Here is a 20,300-nt window from a genome sequence, read left to right on the forward strand (position 1 = left end):
CCTCTGTCCGTTTTGAGTTATGGGAGCAGCCAATAGAGTATCTGAAAACACTTTGTTTCTCCTCTGACTTTCTTCCCGGTAATATAAATATCTGAAGAGGTTATTGCTTACCCTATAAAATAGAGACATTATAATTTATGAATACTACGAAAAACCATGTTCATTCCTGTTAAGTTATGTGATGAGCTGGAAATGGTGATTTTTCTCAGTGGAAAAAGTATATTAATGGAAGAGCTTTCCTTATATCTTTAAAGGCACTCGGATTCCATTTTAGCCTTGATTACTCTCTATCACTCATCTTTTGACAATTTTCTTCACCTTATTCTTTGCTTCTACTTTCCTGTATCAATTAAGTGAAAACCCTATCCTCATCAATATCATCTCATGGTATGGCCAAAGGTTGGGCCCCGTCAGGCACAGATTCAAGCATGTAGCCCAGAAACTCAAGCACCTGTAGGGCTTCCTATACTGCCGTCTTCTTCACTGGAAGCTGAAAATTGAAGTTAGCAGTTGTAATCAGACTAGAGGATTACAATTTATCTGGGCTGTTGCTCAGTGCTACTCGTTTCATTTGTAATTGTCTCAGCTACGCAATTAAAAGTAAGCCTTCATCGTAAGACTTTATGTATAACTGTTTTAAACCTCCCGAGTTCTGAAACTTAGAAGACAAACTTACAGGGGCATCCTATTATTTTGTTTAACCATCCTAACTCACATCTAATTTAAGGTTTTGAGGAAAAGACTAGGGATATTTTATCCGTTTAACTAAATGACAGCCCAGCAGCGTGGTCAGCAAATACAGCTTGTATCTAGTTATAAATTTATAATAGAAACAATGGTCTCCATCAACTATTGTACATATTATGGTGGTGAATCAAGACATTTTTTAAAGTTCTCAGGTAGGTATAGGTTCTAAGCTAATAGCTAATTCTGTGATAGATAACATACTATCCGTAATCATTATTGTTTAAAATAAAAAACAATGTAAAAGGTCCACCCATTTGTTTGCCTATAGGAAGTAACTAATAAAACAAGTAATCCATAAGAGTTCACATTTGGTTACCTTCCCCTCCATCCCCAACTAGGAAAGTGCCTTATTAATATGGTTATGTAATAATTCTGATACTCAGTTTTTAATCTTTAAAAGTGGAAACTATAATTATAAAATTGTTCTAAGGAATAACAGTAAGGTATGTAAAGCACCCAGCATGTGTTTGTTACAGAATAGATAGTAACTGGTAGCTATATTATTTATAACAACAAATAATTCCAGGCAGTTAATTAGCTTCCTAAAAATGTTTAGAGTATTTACATCGAAAAACCACATATGGTTTGTTCTGGTTTTGTTACTTAGGTTGTTCTTAGGCCCACACCAGGTGGCTACCTTGTGTAACTCCAGCTTCGACTTCACTGTCCTCCCTCGAAAGCCTAGTGGTGGGAAGGCCCCAAAGCCGAAAATGACCCCGCGTCAGCCCTTCCGCACCTCCCGGGAGCCTGAGGGCTGCCTCTGCGGCTCTAGGTGGAACACTAGCATGCAGAGTTTGGAACCTGCTTTCTCATCTACTGCATTTGTGCCATGGGCCATGTTTTTCTCACCAATCCAGAAAGAAGGTAGAAGGGAAACACTAATGTTCATAGAATAAGTAAAAATATATTTTTTAACCTCAAAGGTATCTTTGTGTGGACTAGGCTGTTTACAAGGAGACCTGGTAACAATTAGTGTACAGTCCTAAGGAAACAGAGCAGGGAGTTAGATGTTCTTTCAATTTGCTGAAACAGAACAACCTAGGAGTAGATTTTATCTATTCTAGCATCTTGGTAACATCACTTATTTTTTAATATAGCTTTCTGAATGTTAAAATGACCATACCAATGTGGTATATAAATACTCCAAAGTGAGGGGATCATCTCTTCGTGGTTGCACTGATATTTGCTCTAAGTGCTACTGAGAAGCATGTGGGAATCAGAGTAATCAGTGTTATTGATTAGTTCTGCGACTTTGGGCAGGGGCAAATTCCGCCTTGAACATCTTTATACTGCTGCACACTATAGATGCTTTAAAAATACCTTAAATATAGACCGAGTCCTAGGGGCACGACAATCCCCCTAGGCACTGCTGTCGGGCTTAAGGAAGGAAGACTGGCTAGGGGCTCCATATAAAGAATTAAAAGAGCTTTTAAAAACAAATACATGTGACAGAGTTCACAATTAGCCCAGCATCTCCATAAAGAGTTATTTCAAAAGCAAATACCTCAATGGGGAAAATGCCTTTGCCAGTTGGATTGCAGAATTTAAAAAGAAAGAGCCTATGCCTTTGTTGGAAAATAAACAATTTGGCTGCTAGAAATGACTTCACAGCTTGGAACTCAGCAATGCCTATTTTGGATTAAATTGTCTGTTAATTAAACCAAAATGATTTAAACATTCATCACCTTGCCTTGCACCTCTCAGAAAACAAAAACAAAACCAAAACAACAACAAAAAAACCATGGGGTTTCAAGTGAGAACAACAGACATCACCCCTCCCCCTCCCTCTACCACCGCCCCCACCAAGCAGCCAGCCTGTTTAAAGTGCACAGGATTTATGAGGCCGAGGGACGCGCGCCGGCTTCCCACGGCCGATTGACAAACCCTGCTCGTGGGCCCAACAAGCGCAGCGTCCTAGCGCGTTGGCAGTTGGCGACCCCCCTCGACTCCCCCTCTTCAGCGAGCTCCCTGTGGCCTTTGGAGGCTCCAAACGTTTTCCATATTTGTTCAGCCTCCGTAATTCGAATACCAAGGCTGGCTCAGCCCGCCCAGCGCCGAGCTCCGGGCCCAGCGCGCAGTACGCGCACCCACCCACCCACGCAGCCGCCATGGGCAAGGACAAACAGCCCCGCGGCCAGCGAAGGCAGGGGGGGCCGTCGGCCACGAACGCCACCGGGCCCGACGACATGGGGCCGAAGAAGGGCAAGGGGGCCCCCAAGGAGTGCGGGGAGGAGGAGGCCCGGACTTGCTGCGGTTGCCGGTTCCCGCTGCTGCTGGCCCTGCTGCAGCTGGCCTTAGGCATCGCTGTGACCGTGGTGGGCTTTCTCATGGCGAGCATCAGCTCCTCCCTGCTAGTCAGAGACACTCCATTTTGGGCTGGGATCATTGTAAGCATCAAGTCTGTTTTGCCTAAGTGCGTTTGCCGAACAGGAATGCAAAGCCGCATGGTCGAGTCACTACTAACCCAGCTGCATGCTCCCTCTCCCAGCTACACTCTAACCGCGCTCTGCTTGGTGACTGACGCCCGCACTGTTGGTTTGCCCCGGGGCCCGCCCGGCACCTGAGGACTGGCGCCCCCTCTCCTGCTTGTGATTCCGAACGCCTCCAACCCGCCTGACTCTGACGCGCTCCGGCGCTGGGGAGGCGAGTCAAGGGCTGCTTATTTTGATCAAATTGACCAGCTCCAAGACAATAAATTCACTTTAGCTTTTTTCTTATCCTAGTCACTGGACCCCACCCCTGGCCCTATATGAGTAGCAAACAGTGAAGCAGGTCCATCTTAGTGAAAAGTAGGTTAGGAAAATCCTGTACTTGGAGTTACCCTATTGGGTAGTATTAATTTTATTCTTCACATATGAGGTTCGTTAGTAAGTTTTACAAAATAGTGGCCTAAAGCAGGAAACGTGAATACAGCAAGAACAACCTTAGTCTGCTGGAATCTAAAGAAGGATAAACTTAGAGCTCTGGCGGCATCAGAAGTTTACTTGGGACTCTGCTAATGAATGTACTGTTCTAAGCAGAACACTGCTCAGCTGTTGTGAGTGAGTGTTGAGACACACAGCATACTTCGCTTAATTAAATGGATTCTTTAATGTAAAATGGGTGCCATTTGTTGAGCACCTACTGTGTGCCTGTCCTGCAAAAGGCCTTACGTATATTTTTTCTAATCCCCACATCACCCTTATAGCTTTTACTCCAGGTCCCAAGTGAGAGGACCCACCACGGACTCATGCACCCGGGGTCATGAGTTGGCAGAGCTGCAGATCAGCCAAGTTGGTTTCTTTTTGCACGAAATTACATCTGCGTTTTCCTCGCTGAGTCACAGGGTCGCCAAATTTGATTTGTAATTTTAATATATATTGCTGCAGAGTCTAATTTATTTTTTTTTTAAAAAACTCTTGCATAATAAGGGCCTGGAATTATGAGAAATATCCTACATTGATTAATATGGCATTTTTGTACAGAATGGAATTTTAATATTATGCCATATTATAACGCCTTGTGGTTTACTAAAATCTCTTTGATCCGTGAAACAACACGTTGAGGTGGAAACTGTTTTTCCTCTGTAGATAGGAGGAAACAGATTAAGAAAAGTTAAAGGACATTCTCGAAGCCCAGAGATTAAAAGTAGCAGAGTCAGGCGAGCCCAGAATCTCAACTCACTTCTGGCTCCTCATCTCATATTGCTGCCATTGCTGCTATTACTGACCGCAGAAGCTCTAACTCGTAACGCAGCCCTCAAAGTAAGTTTGTGTCACGGCAGATGTTAGACACACCTGATAAATATGCATTGAGGTAGGTATTTTCTAATTAAGATTATTGGAACTCACACATTCTTGCAGGGTAATTTAAACCTTTTAATTTGTGTACTAAGAATTCCCACAAAATTATCATGATTGGAGTTTTCTAAATCAAGTGATTTTAAAAATAGCTGTTCACCAAGATATAGTGGGTATTTTAGTCGTCCCCATGACTGTCAAGATCTAGAGGGAATAAAATCTGTTCTTTAAGACTAGGCTAATTAAATGAAAAAAGGGAACAAAACTCCTTCATTCAGTAGTTCTGAATACCATTTGTGAATGTGTTTTCCATCTTTTTTAAAATTTCAAAAGCCCAGTACCCCCAAAAAAGCAAATTAGATGGGAAAACATTGTTTTTCTTAACGTTCAAGGCAAAACCATACAAATTGCGCAACTCTAAAATTTCAGGAGCATCACATGGACACTACCTGGGTATGCTACACAGATATAGTCTATAGTTAGGTCTCTTTTCTTTCCAGTTTTCTAGTTCATAATGTAGGATGTTCCTGAAGTTGGTTTGTAATGATATCTGTACTAGTATTTATAATCTTACATTTTCTTTAGAAAACTTAAGAGTCTGTTTGTAGAGCAGAGCAGCTAATGGAGATGCCCTGAGATGAGTGAGCAGAGCATCCGAGGAGCCAGCCAAGGACAGACTCTAACTCAGCTGGGCCAGAGCTGCAGGGAACGGGCGCTGCCTCCCATGGACACCGTGCTCGTTGTCCTCATCTCTCTGTCTGTGGTTATTCCCAGGGCTCTCTTCCAGGCTTTCAGGGATGGGACGAGACAGGGAGGCAGGATGGTGATGGGCAGAGGGGTAAAGCCTGCCCCTGTTGTCGAGCCTTAGCCCAGCCACTGTTCTCTGAGTAACTTTGGGCAAGTTATTTAACCTCTCTAGGTTTCCATTTCGTGATTGATGAAATCAGAATGATAATAATAATAATCCTACCTCTTAGGGTTGTCCTGAAGATTAAATAAATTAAGACATGTTCTAATACTTAGAATAGTGCTGGCTAATGGTAAGTATCCAATGAGGCAGCTCTTTTTATTAGCAATTAGTGAAGCAGTCATTGTTGATGGCACTCTTCAAATTAGAAGTGGCTCCATTTTATCTCTAGTCTTGCAGAACAGTTATTCTGGACTTGCTACATTTTCCAGAGCAGTTTGAACCGTGAAGGGGATATCAATTTGGTCACCTCACTTTTTCTGTTCTCACCCAGTTACTCTGAGCCATTGTCGTGGTATTAGGTCAGTCCTGTGCTTTCTGAGTTTCTCTGGAGGTTTATAAAAATTGACTTGGAAGAAAGTAGCTCCTTTGGGGTCATTTTCCCTAGGAATATGGGGTGATTTGGGTCTAGTATATCCCCCAGGGAATACTGGAATGCTTGCCCTGTTTAAAAGACCTGCTAGACCAAAGCATACTGGTCAATTGCTAGTGCTGAGGCAGTCAAACTGCTTCCAAAATTTAGGCTGAATTCAAGCAGCCTCTGCAGACTGATGCACTCACACCATGGACAGCCTTGCATGCTTAACTCATATTACTTATTCATTTTGCAAGGGTGACCATCCCAGTACCCTGAGATGAGGGCATTGCCATTCCCACAGTCGAATCTTTGTCAGTGGGCAGATCCATTGAGGTGACTTCTTGTTGGCCAATGTTTGGTTGCATTGATGAATATTCAGTGAACTTCTGGTTATAGGTTGAAGAAGCTTTTGGTAATCTATGATCAGAGCGCCATGTCCAGTGAAACTTTAGGACGACAAACAGGTTATTTCTTGCCTATCCATAAATATGACTTCCTCATATCAGAGAAATGACTGAAGTCTTTTTACTTCGGTTACAAAAGGTTCCTATAAAAGAAAAAAATCGAACGGAGCCACTATGGAGACTAGGTAAGCTGTCACGTGATGTTCTTCTATCAAAATTCTTTATAAATGGCTTAAGGGTTGTAAATCATACCACAAGGACAATACAAAGTGAAACAGGGTCTTTGAGGATGCACCTGGCTAGGGGCAGGGGCTCCAAAGTAGTAGAAGTTTGCATTTCATTCTACCAATGGCTTGAATAGGCATTTGAGGTTGCTCATCATTCTGGAATTCTCACTGATGAAAAATGAGTATGGATTGAAGGAATTCAAGAATTTTGGGTCCTTTGCTCACTTCTTACTTAAATGAATACAATTTCGGTTTTGGTGGCACATAACATATTTGAACTTTGGCTTACCTTTCTTCATCCACTAACATGTGCTGGGGGTGTCCAGTGCGCTGGGCATTGGTCTAAAAGTAATGAATTATATACCAGGAGAGATGTCCAGAGATCTTGATGGACCTGTGCCCTTACCATATCTGACATTAATGAATAGTTCCTATTGGAAAACTTAACCCACGCAAATATTTTTAAAGCCTATTTACCTTTTAAAGCATTTCACTTACAGTGATTTATTTCCTTTGGCATCTCTACTCTGAAGTCAATTTAAGAGCAAACTCTTGCCTCTTATCCCCAATGGGGATGCTTAGTATTTGTTAGTCTCTTGGCCCTTATAGGTAATATTTCCATGGGAAATGGGGATTTCTTTGCCTTATTGTGGTTTTTAGCTTTCCTGTTCTCTTTCCATTGCTTCCATAGCTGACCCAACTGGAATAAAAATTCTGATATATATACCACATTAATCACATTAGAAAGTTTAAAGAAAGGGCTTAAAAGGAAGGAAAGAATATTTCCTTTCCTTAATGTCATTCATAAAACTCATTGTATAAATCTGTCATGATTAAGAGTCCTGTCAAGAATTTGAATAACAGTTTTCATATGTTAACTTACTCTAAGGAATTAAAAATGCAGGTTTATTCAGATTTCTAAAGTCTATGTCTAATTTGACTTAACAGAAAGGAAAATTGGATGCTTATTTATTTTAAAACAGAATACACCTGAAATTCACAATTAGATGTATGACACATAGCACATATCAGTTTTCTACACAGATGCATTGACATTTGAGAAATTTAATCTGGAATTATATTAGGAATATATTGCATAGCAATACATTATTTTTTATATTGGGACTTTAATATGCTTCAAAATCTAATGTTACACCTGTGGTACCTCTGGGAAATAATTTTTATTATATCAACTGTCACAGAATTGTTAGGAGGTGAGGGGTGTTAATTGCATGCCATAACTCAATTTATTATAATAAATAATGGTAGGAAAATTATACATGAAGTAATACTAGTAAGTAAACATGAAATGTAATTCAATTAATTGGTCAAAAAATTAAAAAGTATGTGAAAATAAAAGGGAATATTAAAAATATTGATAATGTATTTTCTGAAAGAATTTTAGAAATGCAGAATAAAGAATAAGAAAGGTCAAGACTGAACAAAATCATTTGATGCTTGGAATATTAGGATAACTGTATTTTCCCATTACCTCTAGTGTTTACTAAGCCAGATACACAAAGGCCATGAGAGCACTTATATCAGATGGAGCGTATCCCTGAATCTTCTTTCTCATTTTAAAATAAGGAAGAGAAGGAGCAGGTTCCGGTATTTTCAATCCGGTACAGTGGCTATATTCAACTCAGAAAGCCAGTCTTTGGAAACTTTTGAGATGTCAATGATCATTTGATTGTATTTTATGTCATAGAAACATTAATGTATAGAATGTGTGGGTAACCCAGTAAAAATAGAGAAATTCATTCTCTGTAAGTGTTTTACATGCCCCTGGGGCTACTCTCTATCTCCTGACACACAATGGGTGCCCCAAAAGTGTGGGATTGAACTCTGTTTATTTTATATTTGTCATTACCAGAGTTTCTGTTTGTACTGCTGAGAAGCAGTTTTAAACTATGGTTTGCAGACAAATTTAAGTTTACTGATAATATTTTAAAGGTAATATAACTATAAGGAAATATAAGAAATGTTTTGGGTTCCTGGGTTCCAGAAATATTCAGAATACATTGAATTGGCATTATGGAGATGTTTATTTCATGTTATAAAGTTCCTGCAGGGTTTTAAAAAAAGAAGAAAAAGAGACCATTTGACTTACTTTACATTCCCCTAATTAGCATAAATTAGGACAAATCAGGATTGATGTCACTGAATGCTGGATGTCTTTCATCAGCAAAGAGAGCGATGGCATAGGTTTTCCTCATATTTGGTCTAATACTTTCATAGATTACCAATACGATGTCCACTTTGAATTTCTTCTGAGGAAATGGCTGCTCTCTAGACTTTTTCTTGCCTTTAGCCTTGTCTGTGGCATTTCTATGAAGGGTTTTTCTCTAGCTGGGTCCACTTGCCTGAGTTGTTCGCCGAAAGGTCAGCATCAGCATTAAAGGTCACACAGAAGGGTATGTGAAGAGTTCAGTTGCATATTTCTATGTTGCTGTAGGACAGGAACGGAATCTTGTCATTAAACTTTAATTAGATATCATTTCACTGCAAAATACAGTTCATTTTTAAGGCCCCAATCCTGGCAAACTAGAGAAATGCTGATCCAAAGAGCCCATCAAATCTATAGCTGGATGGGACCTCCTAATGTTGTATTTTAACCCAGTAGTTTTTACTTCTTGTGACTATTCAAGGGCAGTTTTATTGTCATAAGTTCATAAACTGAAGGTGAACTATTTTTTTAAAGAAGAATGTTGGCCATCATACTTAAATTATAAACCATATAAACGTCTTTTTCAGAGGCCCATCTTTCAAATGGTTTGGATACCACCTCAGATCTCAGTAGTATCGATACAGAACTTGGCAGGAGTAACTCTCAGGTGCTCAAGCAAGGCAGCTCACTTGATCACCCTGGTTAATCTTAAAATTCACACGTGCATACCTACACCTATGGCAGTACCCAAAATACACTTTTCTTTCTGTCTCAGTCTGCTCCAGGGTGGTTGGACTCTGGCGAGGGCTGTCTCCTGGCTCCTGGGGGCTGTATTCTCACTGTGTGTGCTCTATTTCCTCGGTGCATGTGCCGGGAGAAAGGGAGGGATTTTTCTCTTCTTCTTCCAAGGCCACCCGTCCTGTTGGATTGGGAACTGATCCACATGACCTCATCTAACTTCAGTTACTTCTTAAAAGCCCACCCCTGAATTCAGCCACTCTGCGGGGGCTTAAACATGTGCATGAGGGGGAACATAGTTCAGCCCACAGCACATTCAGTGAGGGATATAAAGTCATACAACCACTTCAGTGGTTCTTAAGCTCGTCTGTCTGCTTAGTCATGAAGGCGCTATGGTTTTCACAGAACAGCTAGACGTCTGAATGTTTCTGATGAGAATTCCCAGCCAGTAGACTGCCACACGACCGTGCAAGGAGCTGGCTGGCTCTGCGCCCATGCCACTGGTGACACATGCGGAGGACGTTGTTTCACTGTGTTTACAGATTGCTTCTTTCATCAAACTTCTGTAAAAATGAAACAGTAGATTCAGCAAGTGAAAACAACTCTAAGGGTAGCTGAGGCATTTTATTTGCTGCATTAGCTCTTCAAAGTTTAGGAACCACCATTTAGTAAATCTCTGCCTCCCTTTTACTGCCCCAAGGGTGACTTGCTGTCAGGTTCCAGCTAGATGACACCTTGGCTGCTGAGGCAAGGAAATGAGGGTGTTTGGCTGAGTGGAGCTGTTTTGGGAGGCTCAGATCAGCTTCCTGTCCTCTGTTGGCAGATGCTTGGTGTTTTTAAAACTCAAAGGAAGCCACCTCTCAGGTCTTTGGAATATGTAGCCACTGTTTTCATTTTTGCTGATGACTCTGAAAAGTAGAGTCGGACTCTCGGTTTTGTGGAATGGGTCAGAATAAAATTCTGGGGTGTACCCACCTTGGGCCTCTTGAGGTAACATCCTCTGGCAGGAGCCTGTGTCTCCTTGGTAGGTCTCCCCTTTTGTAGGCCTTCAAGGCCTTCTGATAGGATCCTGTGTGTCCTGCTTACACATCCCAAACTGGGCTTTGCTTTACTCTATCAAGTGCTCCACAAACCCAAACCATCCCAGGAGAAAAGACAAGAGAAGATGGCCTAGAGCAGTCCAGTCTGCCTCTTTTAACTGCTGGTCCAACCCCAGTTCCAAAATGAGTAGCAAACAAAAGCACAGCCGGCATTCCAGAGGCATCTTATGATGTCTCCAGTCTGATTTTGGAGCGTATTTAAAGCTGATGCTCTTTGATCTAATAATGTTGCTAGAGCAATATCCCCTGCCTACCACGGTCATGAATGCACTTCAGTGATGTGTTTTCTATGTGCTGGCAGAAAGCCAGTAAGCAAGTGGACATTAGAAAGCGCAGGGTCTGTTCATTACTAAGCATTCTCAGATTCTGCCAAAGAAGTCCGGTTGAGGTCTGTTTCTGTTGTTGCAGAAATAAGCAACTCCCCACCCCTGGCTGGGAGGGCCCTGGGGCTGGAAGAGGCTGCAAGCAAGCTCAAGAGGGTGCCGTTTTAGTGGTGTCCCACCCGGCTGTTGTTTGGAAAGTGTTTGACTCAGCATGCATCATAATGAGCCATGAAAACTCGTTTGAGGTAGGTTATTATCAACGCCTCTCTCAGGTGGAAGATAGTGACAGGTGACCAGAAGAGAGGGAGAATTGCAAGTGTGTTAACACGACTAGGGAGAGAATTGTAGCTTTATTACTAGGGGAGGGAAAAAAAACAAGACAAAACAACTTTCTAGCTCCTTCTCAAGTATCAGGTGTGGCACACATATCAGGCTTTTAGGCTCAGGCTGAGCTTTATCTCACTTTGAGCTGTGCCAGGAGAGTAATGAAGGAGGCCTTTTCCGAGATAAGGGGAACAGCTTTTCGGTCTTGATCGCTGTTGTTGGACAGTGGAGGGTGCTGCTCGATTAAGGAGAACGCGGGCTGCCTCTCCCCAGCTCCGTGAAAGGGCGGGGCAGCCGAGGCAACAGAAGGGCAGACTTGGACTCCAGAAGGTGACCATGTTATCATGTAGGGAAGCTCCTGTCTCCATGACTACAGACAGCTCCAACCCAGATTGTGACCACCCTTTAAGTTTCCATGTTACTTATTCAATAAATTTATTTCTCTCCTGCTTTCAGCTGGTCAGAGTCTGAACCAGAAGGATCAGACTCACATGGGTTGGCTTCATCTCATAATCTTTCTGTGACCAGTCGAACACCTATTAAAGGGTTTCAATCAGAATTAAGAGCTTTGAGACCAAATAATTTTTTAAATGAGCATAGGATGACCGTAACTATTGTGTTATACAACCCTCGATAAATAATTCTCATTCACTCACCGAACCTAGTGCGTCACAAATTTTTCCACCTCAAGACCTCCCTGAAGCCTTGCTCCCTTTCTCCCTGTCCTCACACACACATCACAAAAAGCTCAGTGTCTTGTAACCAACCCATGTTGCCATGGAAGGGAAGAGGAGAGACGCTGGAGAGGCGGCAGCCTGCCTGGGAACACTGACCTCCTCATGTTGAAAAGAACAAAACACTTTTTCAAAGGAGAAATAATATTGTATATTCCTTAACGTTCCATTACATCCTGGGTTTTTGTTTTGTTTTGGTAAAAAGTGCTCTCAATTAGAATACCGCTTGGTGATATTTTTTATAGGTCGAACGGGATGGTTCTGTCATTTTTACTCCTGTTACAATGTTATATAATTGGATTTATATTGATTTATTGTATAACTGCTATAGACTGTAATATCTCATAAGTTTTTATTTATTGCACTATTTCAGATACATGAACCAGGGGTATTAATGGAGAATTATCTCTGAAGTCCTTTCTAAAGAGGGACCTAATTTGAGAACCTACTTAATTGTGCCTGAGTAATAAAATCCTGCCTACAGCCGTATCTATAGAGTTGACTAAATCCACATTTACATGATTGCTTTCCCTCCTGAGGACTTGAAAAATCCCAGTGAAACAAATAAACTATAGGTTGTTTATTTTTTCCACAAATATGGAGCCATTATACCCTTCCTATTGATTTATGATAAATTCTGGAACGCAGTCTTTGTTTCTCTTACCTTTTTTTTGAAAATGGATTATTTTGCAAAGTAGGTATTTGTAGAACTTACTATTAGTTTCTGATAAGTCCACAAAAGTGAGTTAAGGTGGCTGATAGGAAACAGAACAGAACCCTATAAAAGAAAGAGTACTTACACGTAAGACAGAAACTTTTCACATCTTAACCAGCCTCCCTTTGTCTTTTGCCATTCCACTCGGAGCCCCCAGGAGCTCAGCATCTGGCTGAAGACACGCACCCACAACTAACTGCAGTACAGTTTAAAAAACCAAGGGCTAAAGTGGTGTCCGCGAGAAAACAGCCCCACAAGGGTGTAATTATCTTGTCTTGGGAGGACCAGGAAAGAGAGGGGGGCTGGAACTGTAGGAGGTTCCAGCTTTGGATAGACTCCTGGGTCTACCCATTTGTAGCCATTCCAAAACAATTTTGGTGACAATTTTTATTTTCATTTTTATGAGGGTTTGAATAAGCATGGGCAGTTCTGTGATTACTTTTAATTATGAAAATTTCTAAGTCTCTTGTAGTCTATCTAGAGAAAAATAAAACAACCTCCTACTTATACACAGGTCTGTCAAGTTTTAATATTTTGTCACAAATGTCTTTTTAAGGAAAGAAAATACAATACATTGAAGTCACCTGTGTCCTTTCTCAAGCATATTCTCCTACCCCACCACCCTTCTTTCTCTGGAGGTGTCTGCTATCCTGAACTTTGTATTCATCATGCCTGTGCATATTTCCTAACTTTTGAACTGGCACCAACAGCTAGTTTAGTTTTACATGTTTTGAACTGTATATAAATGGTAGCATAACATTTTTACATATTGTTTTTGTTTTCATGTTTTTAATTTTATATATTCTTAGAGGGGAAGGGAAGGAGAAATAGAAGGAAACACTGGTGTGAGAGAAACATCAATTGGTTGCCTCTTGCATGTGCCCTGATTGGAATCAAAGGGGCAGGCAACATTTCACTTTGCAGGGGAATGCCCAACCAACCAAGTTACACCAGTCAGGGCTTTGCTCATTGTTTTTGAGATTTATTAATAATAGTACACGGATACCATTTATTCATTTTTGCTATACTGTATTTCCCTATAGGAATATACAATAATTATTCATTCTCCCATTGATGAAAATTTAGGCTGTTTTCAAAAAAATTCTTTTTGCAATTATAAACAGTTTGGCAGTGGACATCCTGTTCCATGGCTTCCTGTGCAGATATTTCAGTTTCTTTAGGACATGTTCCTAGGACTTTGAACTCACTAGATATTGACTGATCAGTAGCACAAACCCAAAGCTCTATTAACCTGTACTCCCAGTGACAGTGAGTCAGAGTTCCCACTGATTTCACAGACTTGCCAACATTTGTAATGTCAGACAATTTTAATTTTTGCACACTTGTGTGCAATGATATCTTGTTTTAATGTACATTTTTTCTGCTTACTGCTCAGGTTGAACATATTTTTATGTTTATTGCCCATTTTATTCTGTTTTCTATTGTTTATCTAGTCAACAAGTATTTTCTAGGGGTCATTTACCTCTTACTTGCTGAGTTATAGGACTTTCTCTCTTTGTTCCCTAACTTCCATGGTGCTGCACATGTGTTTTCCTGGTTGGTACCATGTCTTCTACTTCATGTTTATGGTGACTGTGTGAAAGATTTAATTTTACTGCATTATTTATACTGATCAATCTTTTTATGATATGTGCTTTGAAATATTTTAAAGAAATCTCTTCCTATCCCAAGATCATAAAAATATTTTTATATCATTTTCTAAAAATGTTAAAGGTTTGCTTTTGTATTTATATTTTTAATCTAAGGGGTCTAATTTTTTGCATGTGATGTGAGGTAGTGTCCATATTTTGTTTTTTCTCTTAGGAATTGTTAATTTTTCTAGTACCATTTACTAAATAATTGATCCTTTCTGTACTGAACTGCTATGTCCATTTATCATCTATCAAGAGTTTTCATGTTAGATTTGAGGATTGTTTTTGTGGTTCTCTTCAACTTAACTGCTTTGTCTATGACTGTGCCAGTATCGCATTGTCTAAATTAAAACAGCACTGTGACCTGGTCGGTATGGCTCAGTTGGTTGGAACATCCTTCTGTAACCAAGGGATTGTGGCTTGATACTCCATCATGGATATGCCTGGGGTGTGGCCCAACCAAAGATGCTTGGTCCAGATGCAGTCATGGGGGCCATACACATGTTCTTGTGGCAGCCAATCAAAGTTTCTCTATCACATCAATGTTTCTTTCTCTCCCTTCCTATCTCCCTTCCTCTCTATCCAAAAGCAATGAAAAAAATGTCCTTGGAGGAGGATAAAAAACAAAACAGCACCGTAATGCACCTTGTATAACAGTGATAGCATAAGCAACCTACCTCCTCTCCACCCCACTTATTCTTCTTCAAAATTGTCTCCATAAGTCTTAACCATATGTATTTTAGAATTGGCTTTTAATATCCAACAAGAATACTTTTGGTATTTTTTAAATGTATTTTAGTGATTGTGTTATTACAGTTGTCCCATTTCCCCCCTTTATGCCCCTCCACCATGCACACCCACTCCCACCCACATTCCCCCACTTTAGTTCATGTCCAGGGTCATACAGATAAGTTCTTTGGCTTCTCCATTTCTTCTACTGTTCTTAACCTCCCCTGTCTATTTTCTACCTACCATCTATGCTACTTATTCTCTGTACCTTTTCCCCTTCTTTCCTCTTCCCACTCCCCTGTTGATAACCCTCTGTGTCATCTCCATTTCTGTGGTTCTGTTCCTGTTCTAGTTGTTTGCTTAGTTTGCTTTTTTCTGTTTTAGATGTGATTGTTGTGAGTTTGTTGTCATTTTAATCTTCATATTTTTTATCTTCTTTTTCTTAGGTTAATCCCTTTAACATTTCACATAATAAGGGCTTGGTGATGATGAACTCCTTGAATTTGGTCTTATCTGAGAAGCACTTTATCTGCCCTTCCATTCTAAATGAAAGCTTTGCTGGATAGAGCAATCTTGGATGTAGGTCCTTGCCTTTCATGACTTTGAATACTTCTTTCCAGCCCCTTCTTGCCTGTAAGGTCTCTTTCGAGAAATCAGCTGACAATCTGAGGGGAACTCCTTTGTAGTTCCCTGAGGGTAATTGCCTTCTTTTCTCTTGCTGCTTCTAAGATTCTCTCCTTATTTTTAATCTTGGGTAATGTAATTATGATGTGCCTTGGTGTGTTTCTCCTTGGGTCCAACTTCTTTGGGACTCTCTGAGCTTCCTGGATTTCCTGGAAGTCTATTTCCTTTGCCAGATTAGGGAAGTTCTTCATTATTTGGTCAAATAAGTTTTCATTTGTTGGTCTTCCTCTTCCCCTTCTGGTACCCCATATAATTCAGGTGTTGGAATGTTTAAAGATGTTCTGGAGGTTCTTAAGTCTCTCCTCATTTTTTTGGAATTCTTGTTTCTTCATTCTTTTCTAGCCAAATGTTTCTTTCTTCCTTCTGGTCCACACCGTTGATTTGAGTCCCAGTTTCCTTCACATTACTATTGGTTCCCTATACATTTTCCTTTATTTCACTTAGCATTGCCTTCATTTTTGCATCTAATTTGTGACCAAATTCAACCAATCTTGTGAGCATCCTGATTACCAGCATTTTGAACTATGCATTCTGATAGGTTAGCTACTTCTTTGTCGCTTAATTGTATTTTTTCTAGAGCTTTGATCTGTTCTTTCAATTGGGCCATTTTTTATTGTCTTGTTGTGCCTGTTACACATAAGGGGCAGAGCCTTAGGTGTGCACCAGGGCGGGGCAACCTATGTCACTGGGTTGTGTTGCTGTATGTGGGGGCAGGTCAGAGAGGGAACAATGGCACTTGCTTTGCTCTTTGTTGATTTCAGTCACTGCCCCCACTACCCACAAGCAAAGTGAGCCCTTCTGGTGCAGATTCCCAGGTGGGTGGGCTTGTGTACATCTAGGACCTTGTGGGTCTCTCCAACAATCTTTCCTGTGAGGCTGCAGCCTCAACCCCCATGGGTGTTTTCAGTCAGAGGTTTGAGGCTTTATTTCCTCGCTGGAACCCTGAGTTGTGCAGTCTGTCCCGTTCCCCAGTGTTCTTCCTGGTTTATCCCCACATGAATGTGGGACCACTCGCTCCACCTGCTGCCACCTTGACAGCCAGCTGCAGCCTTGCGTGCCCTGCTCCATAATCCACCGCCTCCCTGGTGTGTCAGCCACTGCCTTGCTGCAAGTCCTCTTGCCCTACTGCCTGTCTCCGCCCCTCCTACCGGTCTGGATAAGTGTGTCTTCTTTAACTCCTTGGTTGTTGGACTTCCATACAGTTCGATTTTCTGTCAGTTCTGGTTGTTTTTTGTTTCTGAATTGTCATCCTTCTTTTGGTTGTGCGAGGAGGCACAGTGTGTCTACCTCGCCTCCATCTTAGCTGGAAGTCCCCTTTGTTTTTTGTTTTGTTTTGTTTTATTTGTACTTTCTTACATGAGAGAAAATATGTCTCCATTTATTTGATATTCTACAATGTTCACAGTTTAGCTACAATGTGTCTAAATATAGAGTTTCTTTTTATTTATCTTACTTGGGACTTATGTTTCCTGAATCTAAGATTTTTGTGTCTTTCATGAATTCTGAAAAAAATTTAGGATTTTGAAATATTTATATGTATTTTTTCAAACATCATCTGTCTCTTCTTTTTAGTCTCTTTGGAATTGCTATCAGATGTATGTTTAGACTTACTTATGTCATCTTCTCTTTTCTTAACTTCTTTATTATACTTTATCTCTCCCATTTCTCTGTGTGGTATTTTATATTAGTTTTTTAGATTTATCTTCTAGTTCACTATTCCCATTTTCAGTTGAGTTTAATCTGCCAATACATGTCCATTGAGTTTTTAATTCCAATGATTTTATCTTCATTTCTAGAACTTATATTTTGTTATTTTTTAAATATATCCCTGGCATTTTAAAGTTCCTTATTTTTATTCATGTTTTCAACTTCTTCTTTCATGACTGTATTTTGAATATAGTTTTTTATAGGCTCCACTTATTGGTTCTATTATTTGAAACTCATGTGGCATTAATTCTGAAAGAGAGAGAACATGCACACATGGTTATATGCCGCCTTCATTAATGAGTTGCTTCTTAATTTGTCTCTATAATTGGCTTGTGAATTGAGTCTCCAAGGGGCTTTATCTGTGATAATTTGGTATAGCTACTAGATAGTATGACTCTTCTAGACCATTTGTGTAGCCAGGTGTCCCTTGGTGTCATGAGCCAAGGCCACTCTCTTGTTTCCTTAACCTGTTTATTACAGAAAATTTCAAGCTACACAAAAATTGATAATATAATTAACCCTATGTTCTCATCACTCAGCTTTAATAATTATTAACTTATGATCATCTTCACTTGTATGCTCCTATGCTCCATCTATACCAATACATAGCAGAATGGATTATTATGAAGTAAATATAAAATATTATATCATTTCAGCCATAAATATTTCACTATGTAAGTCAAAAAATGAAGACTAAAAATAAATCCCAATCACACTTAACAAGTTAACAGTTTCTTAATAGGATCAAATCAGTGTTCAAATATCCATAATTAACTCATTAGTATTTCTTCCTTCACAGTGTGTCACGGTCAGGACCTCACTAAGATCTATGAACTGTAATTGGTTCATGTATTTCTTATGTCTTCTTTACTCAAAGATTTACCCCTTCTCTATTTTTTCTGTTCTCTCTCTCATACCCCCTCCCTCTCTCTCCCCTACAACTTATTTGTTGAGAAAACAAAAACAGTGTTTCTTCCCCAGGATTGTTTTCATGTTCCTTCCACTGTCTCATTTGAAGGGTTTCAGGACTACTCAAATGGTAGAAAACCCTCAAAATCTTCATCCCACCATGAGATGAGACAGAACCATTTTCTTGATGTTATTCAGTGCGAGTGGGTTATTTTGTGGTCATGTAAGGGTGTAGCCTTTTGAAGGGCTTACCTTTATGCCCTGGTCTTAGTCCCATCTTTTCACCTCTAGAAGCTCAGAGCATTTTAAATAGTTTTATCAAAAGAAGGGTTTCACACCATTTGGTCCTTAATATTATGCTTAAATAAAATTTTGTGATGCTTTACAAAGTCTGTGAATCAACTTACAAGTTTCTTAACCTCTCTGAGTCACAATTCTCCATAAAATGGGGTAATTTTTTTTTTTTTTGCCAACTGCCTTTAGGGAATAAATGAGGTAATGCATACAAAGTGGTAATGCACAAAAGGTAGCCTTCCTAGGTAGAGGAAATCCTTGAGCAGAGTTTGAAGAATAAATATTACTGGATTCAAAATGATTGAAGGCAGAGTACCAGAAGTGAGGGATAAAGAACTAAAAGACATTTCAGGTCAAAGCACAGTTCATGTCTTATGACTACCCAGCTCAGTTTTCATCCACAACCAACTTAATTACTTCATAATTCTGTTGTTTGTGCTTATTGTCTTTTGAGGGTGTAATTGCAATAATTCCCAGCAGTTCCCATAAAACATGAAACTTAAAATGAATATACAAATCTGTTATAGTATTAAAATAAGACGAAACCAAAGGAATTCTACTTGACTGTCTCTATGGTAAGTCATACACCAGGATAGTTGTCAGATTTTCCTCTCAGTTTTCTGTGAGTTGAAGAAACAGTTGTGAGATGCACTGATGTAAAACGTGAGCTCTTTGCAATGATTTTCAAGCAAAGGTTTGGAACTTGCAGATTGTAGCAGCTCTGTGCTGCTACATCTCTTGCAGATGTCCTCAGCTTTCTGGCTTTGCTTGAGCAGGAACATCAAGGAAAGCACACTACATTCACAGGATTTGAGGGATTCGCACTTCCTTAATCTGGCTGTTGGTCACAATTCCGCCTTCTTCTTATCAGTTCCATCAAGATAGTTTTCCCCTATCTTATAAAGCAACATGTGAGATACAAGTGAACATCTGCACTGCAGAACATATGCTGAGGAACAGCACAGCCATGGGACAAGCACATTTTCCTTCCCACTCTTTCTGTGCTTGTTCAACAGCTCTTGCTAAACTATAGGGCAATGCAAGTTACAGTGCAACACTGGTTAAGAAAATTGAAGGTACATATAATACATAAAAAGACATGATATATAATATGTATACATAAATCAAAACTGAATACCTCTATGCCAGATCAAAAATGTTTGACAAACATTACTTTGTGGCCGACATGTATATGTAGATGAGCCCACCATCATTGCTTCTGTACTGAACATGTGTAGACTTTTTTCTTGTCATTATCCCTAAACAATACAGTATTGTATTGTATTATGTAAATGTAACAGCTATTTACATAGTATTTGCATTGGGTTAGGCATAACACTCAATCTAAAGATGATTTAGATCATACAGGAGGTTGTGTGTAGCTTGTGTGCAAGTACTATGCTGTTCTATATCAGGGACTTGAGCATCTACAGATTTGGGTATCTGCGAGGGTCCTAGAACTAGTCCCCTGCAGACACAAGGGAAGCCTGTACATTTCTGGTGATGGGACAGTTTTAAATCATGATAAAATCCACCACTTTGAAGTGGAAAGGACGTATGTTACCCTACGAGGGATTTCAGCCTCATGTGTATGTGCTCCTTACCTTCTTTACCACAACAGGGCAGGTACACCTGCCCTTGCTGCCAGCCCTCGCATGAGCAATAATGTCCTTAAGAATTGCCTCATACATTTTAGGAATTTCATTTTTACCATTTATTGTCCAAAGAGATCTGGATTTAGT

General features: G+C 40.1%; 1 protein-coding gene across 2 annotated transcripts in view; it reads left to right on the top strand.

Annotated features, from left to right (window-relative positions):
* Nucleotides 1-2,753: 2,753 nt before the first annotated feature.
* The window catches only part of SSPN (sarcospan), a 39,436-nt gene continuing 21,889 nt past the window's right edge, over nucleotides 2,754-20,300 (top strand). The window contains exon 1 of one of the 2 annotated variants that reach the window (XM_037144840.2): nucleotides 2,754-3,134. In XM_037144840.2, coding sequence (XP_037000735.2) covers nucleotides 2,856-3,134 — 279 coding nt within the window. In that variant the 5' untranslated portion in view covers nucleotides 2,754-2,855. Of the gene's footprint in view, nucleotides 3,135-10,956; nucleotides 11,056-20,300 lie in introns of those variants that run through there. The other variant, XM_037144841.2, reaches the window with a different exon arrangement.

The sequence above is a fragment of the Artibeus jamaicensis genome, unplaced genomic scaffold, assembly GCF_021234435.1.
Source record: "Artibeus jamaicensis isolate MK-2021 breed Jamaican fruit bat unplaced genomic scaffold, CSHL_Jam_final contig_233, whole genome shotgun sequence".
Lineage (NCBI taxonomy): Eukaryota > Metazoa > Chordata > Mammalia > Chiroptera > Phyllostomidae > Artibeus > Artibeus jamaicensis.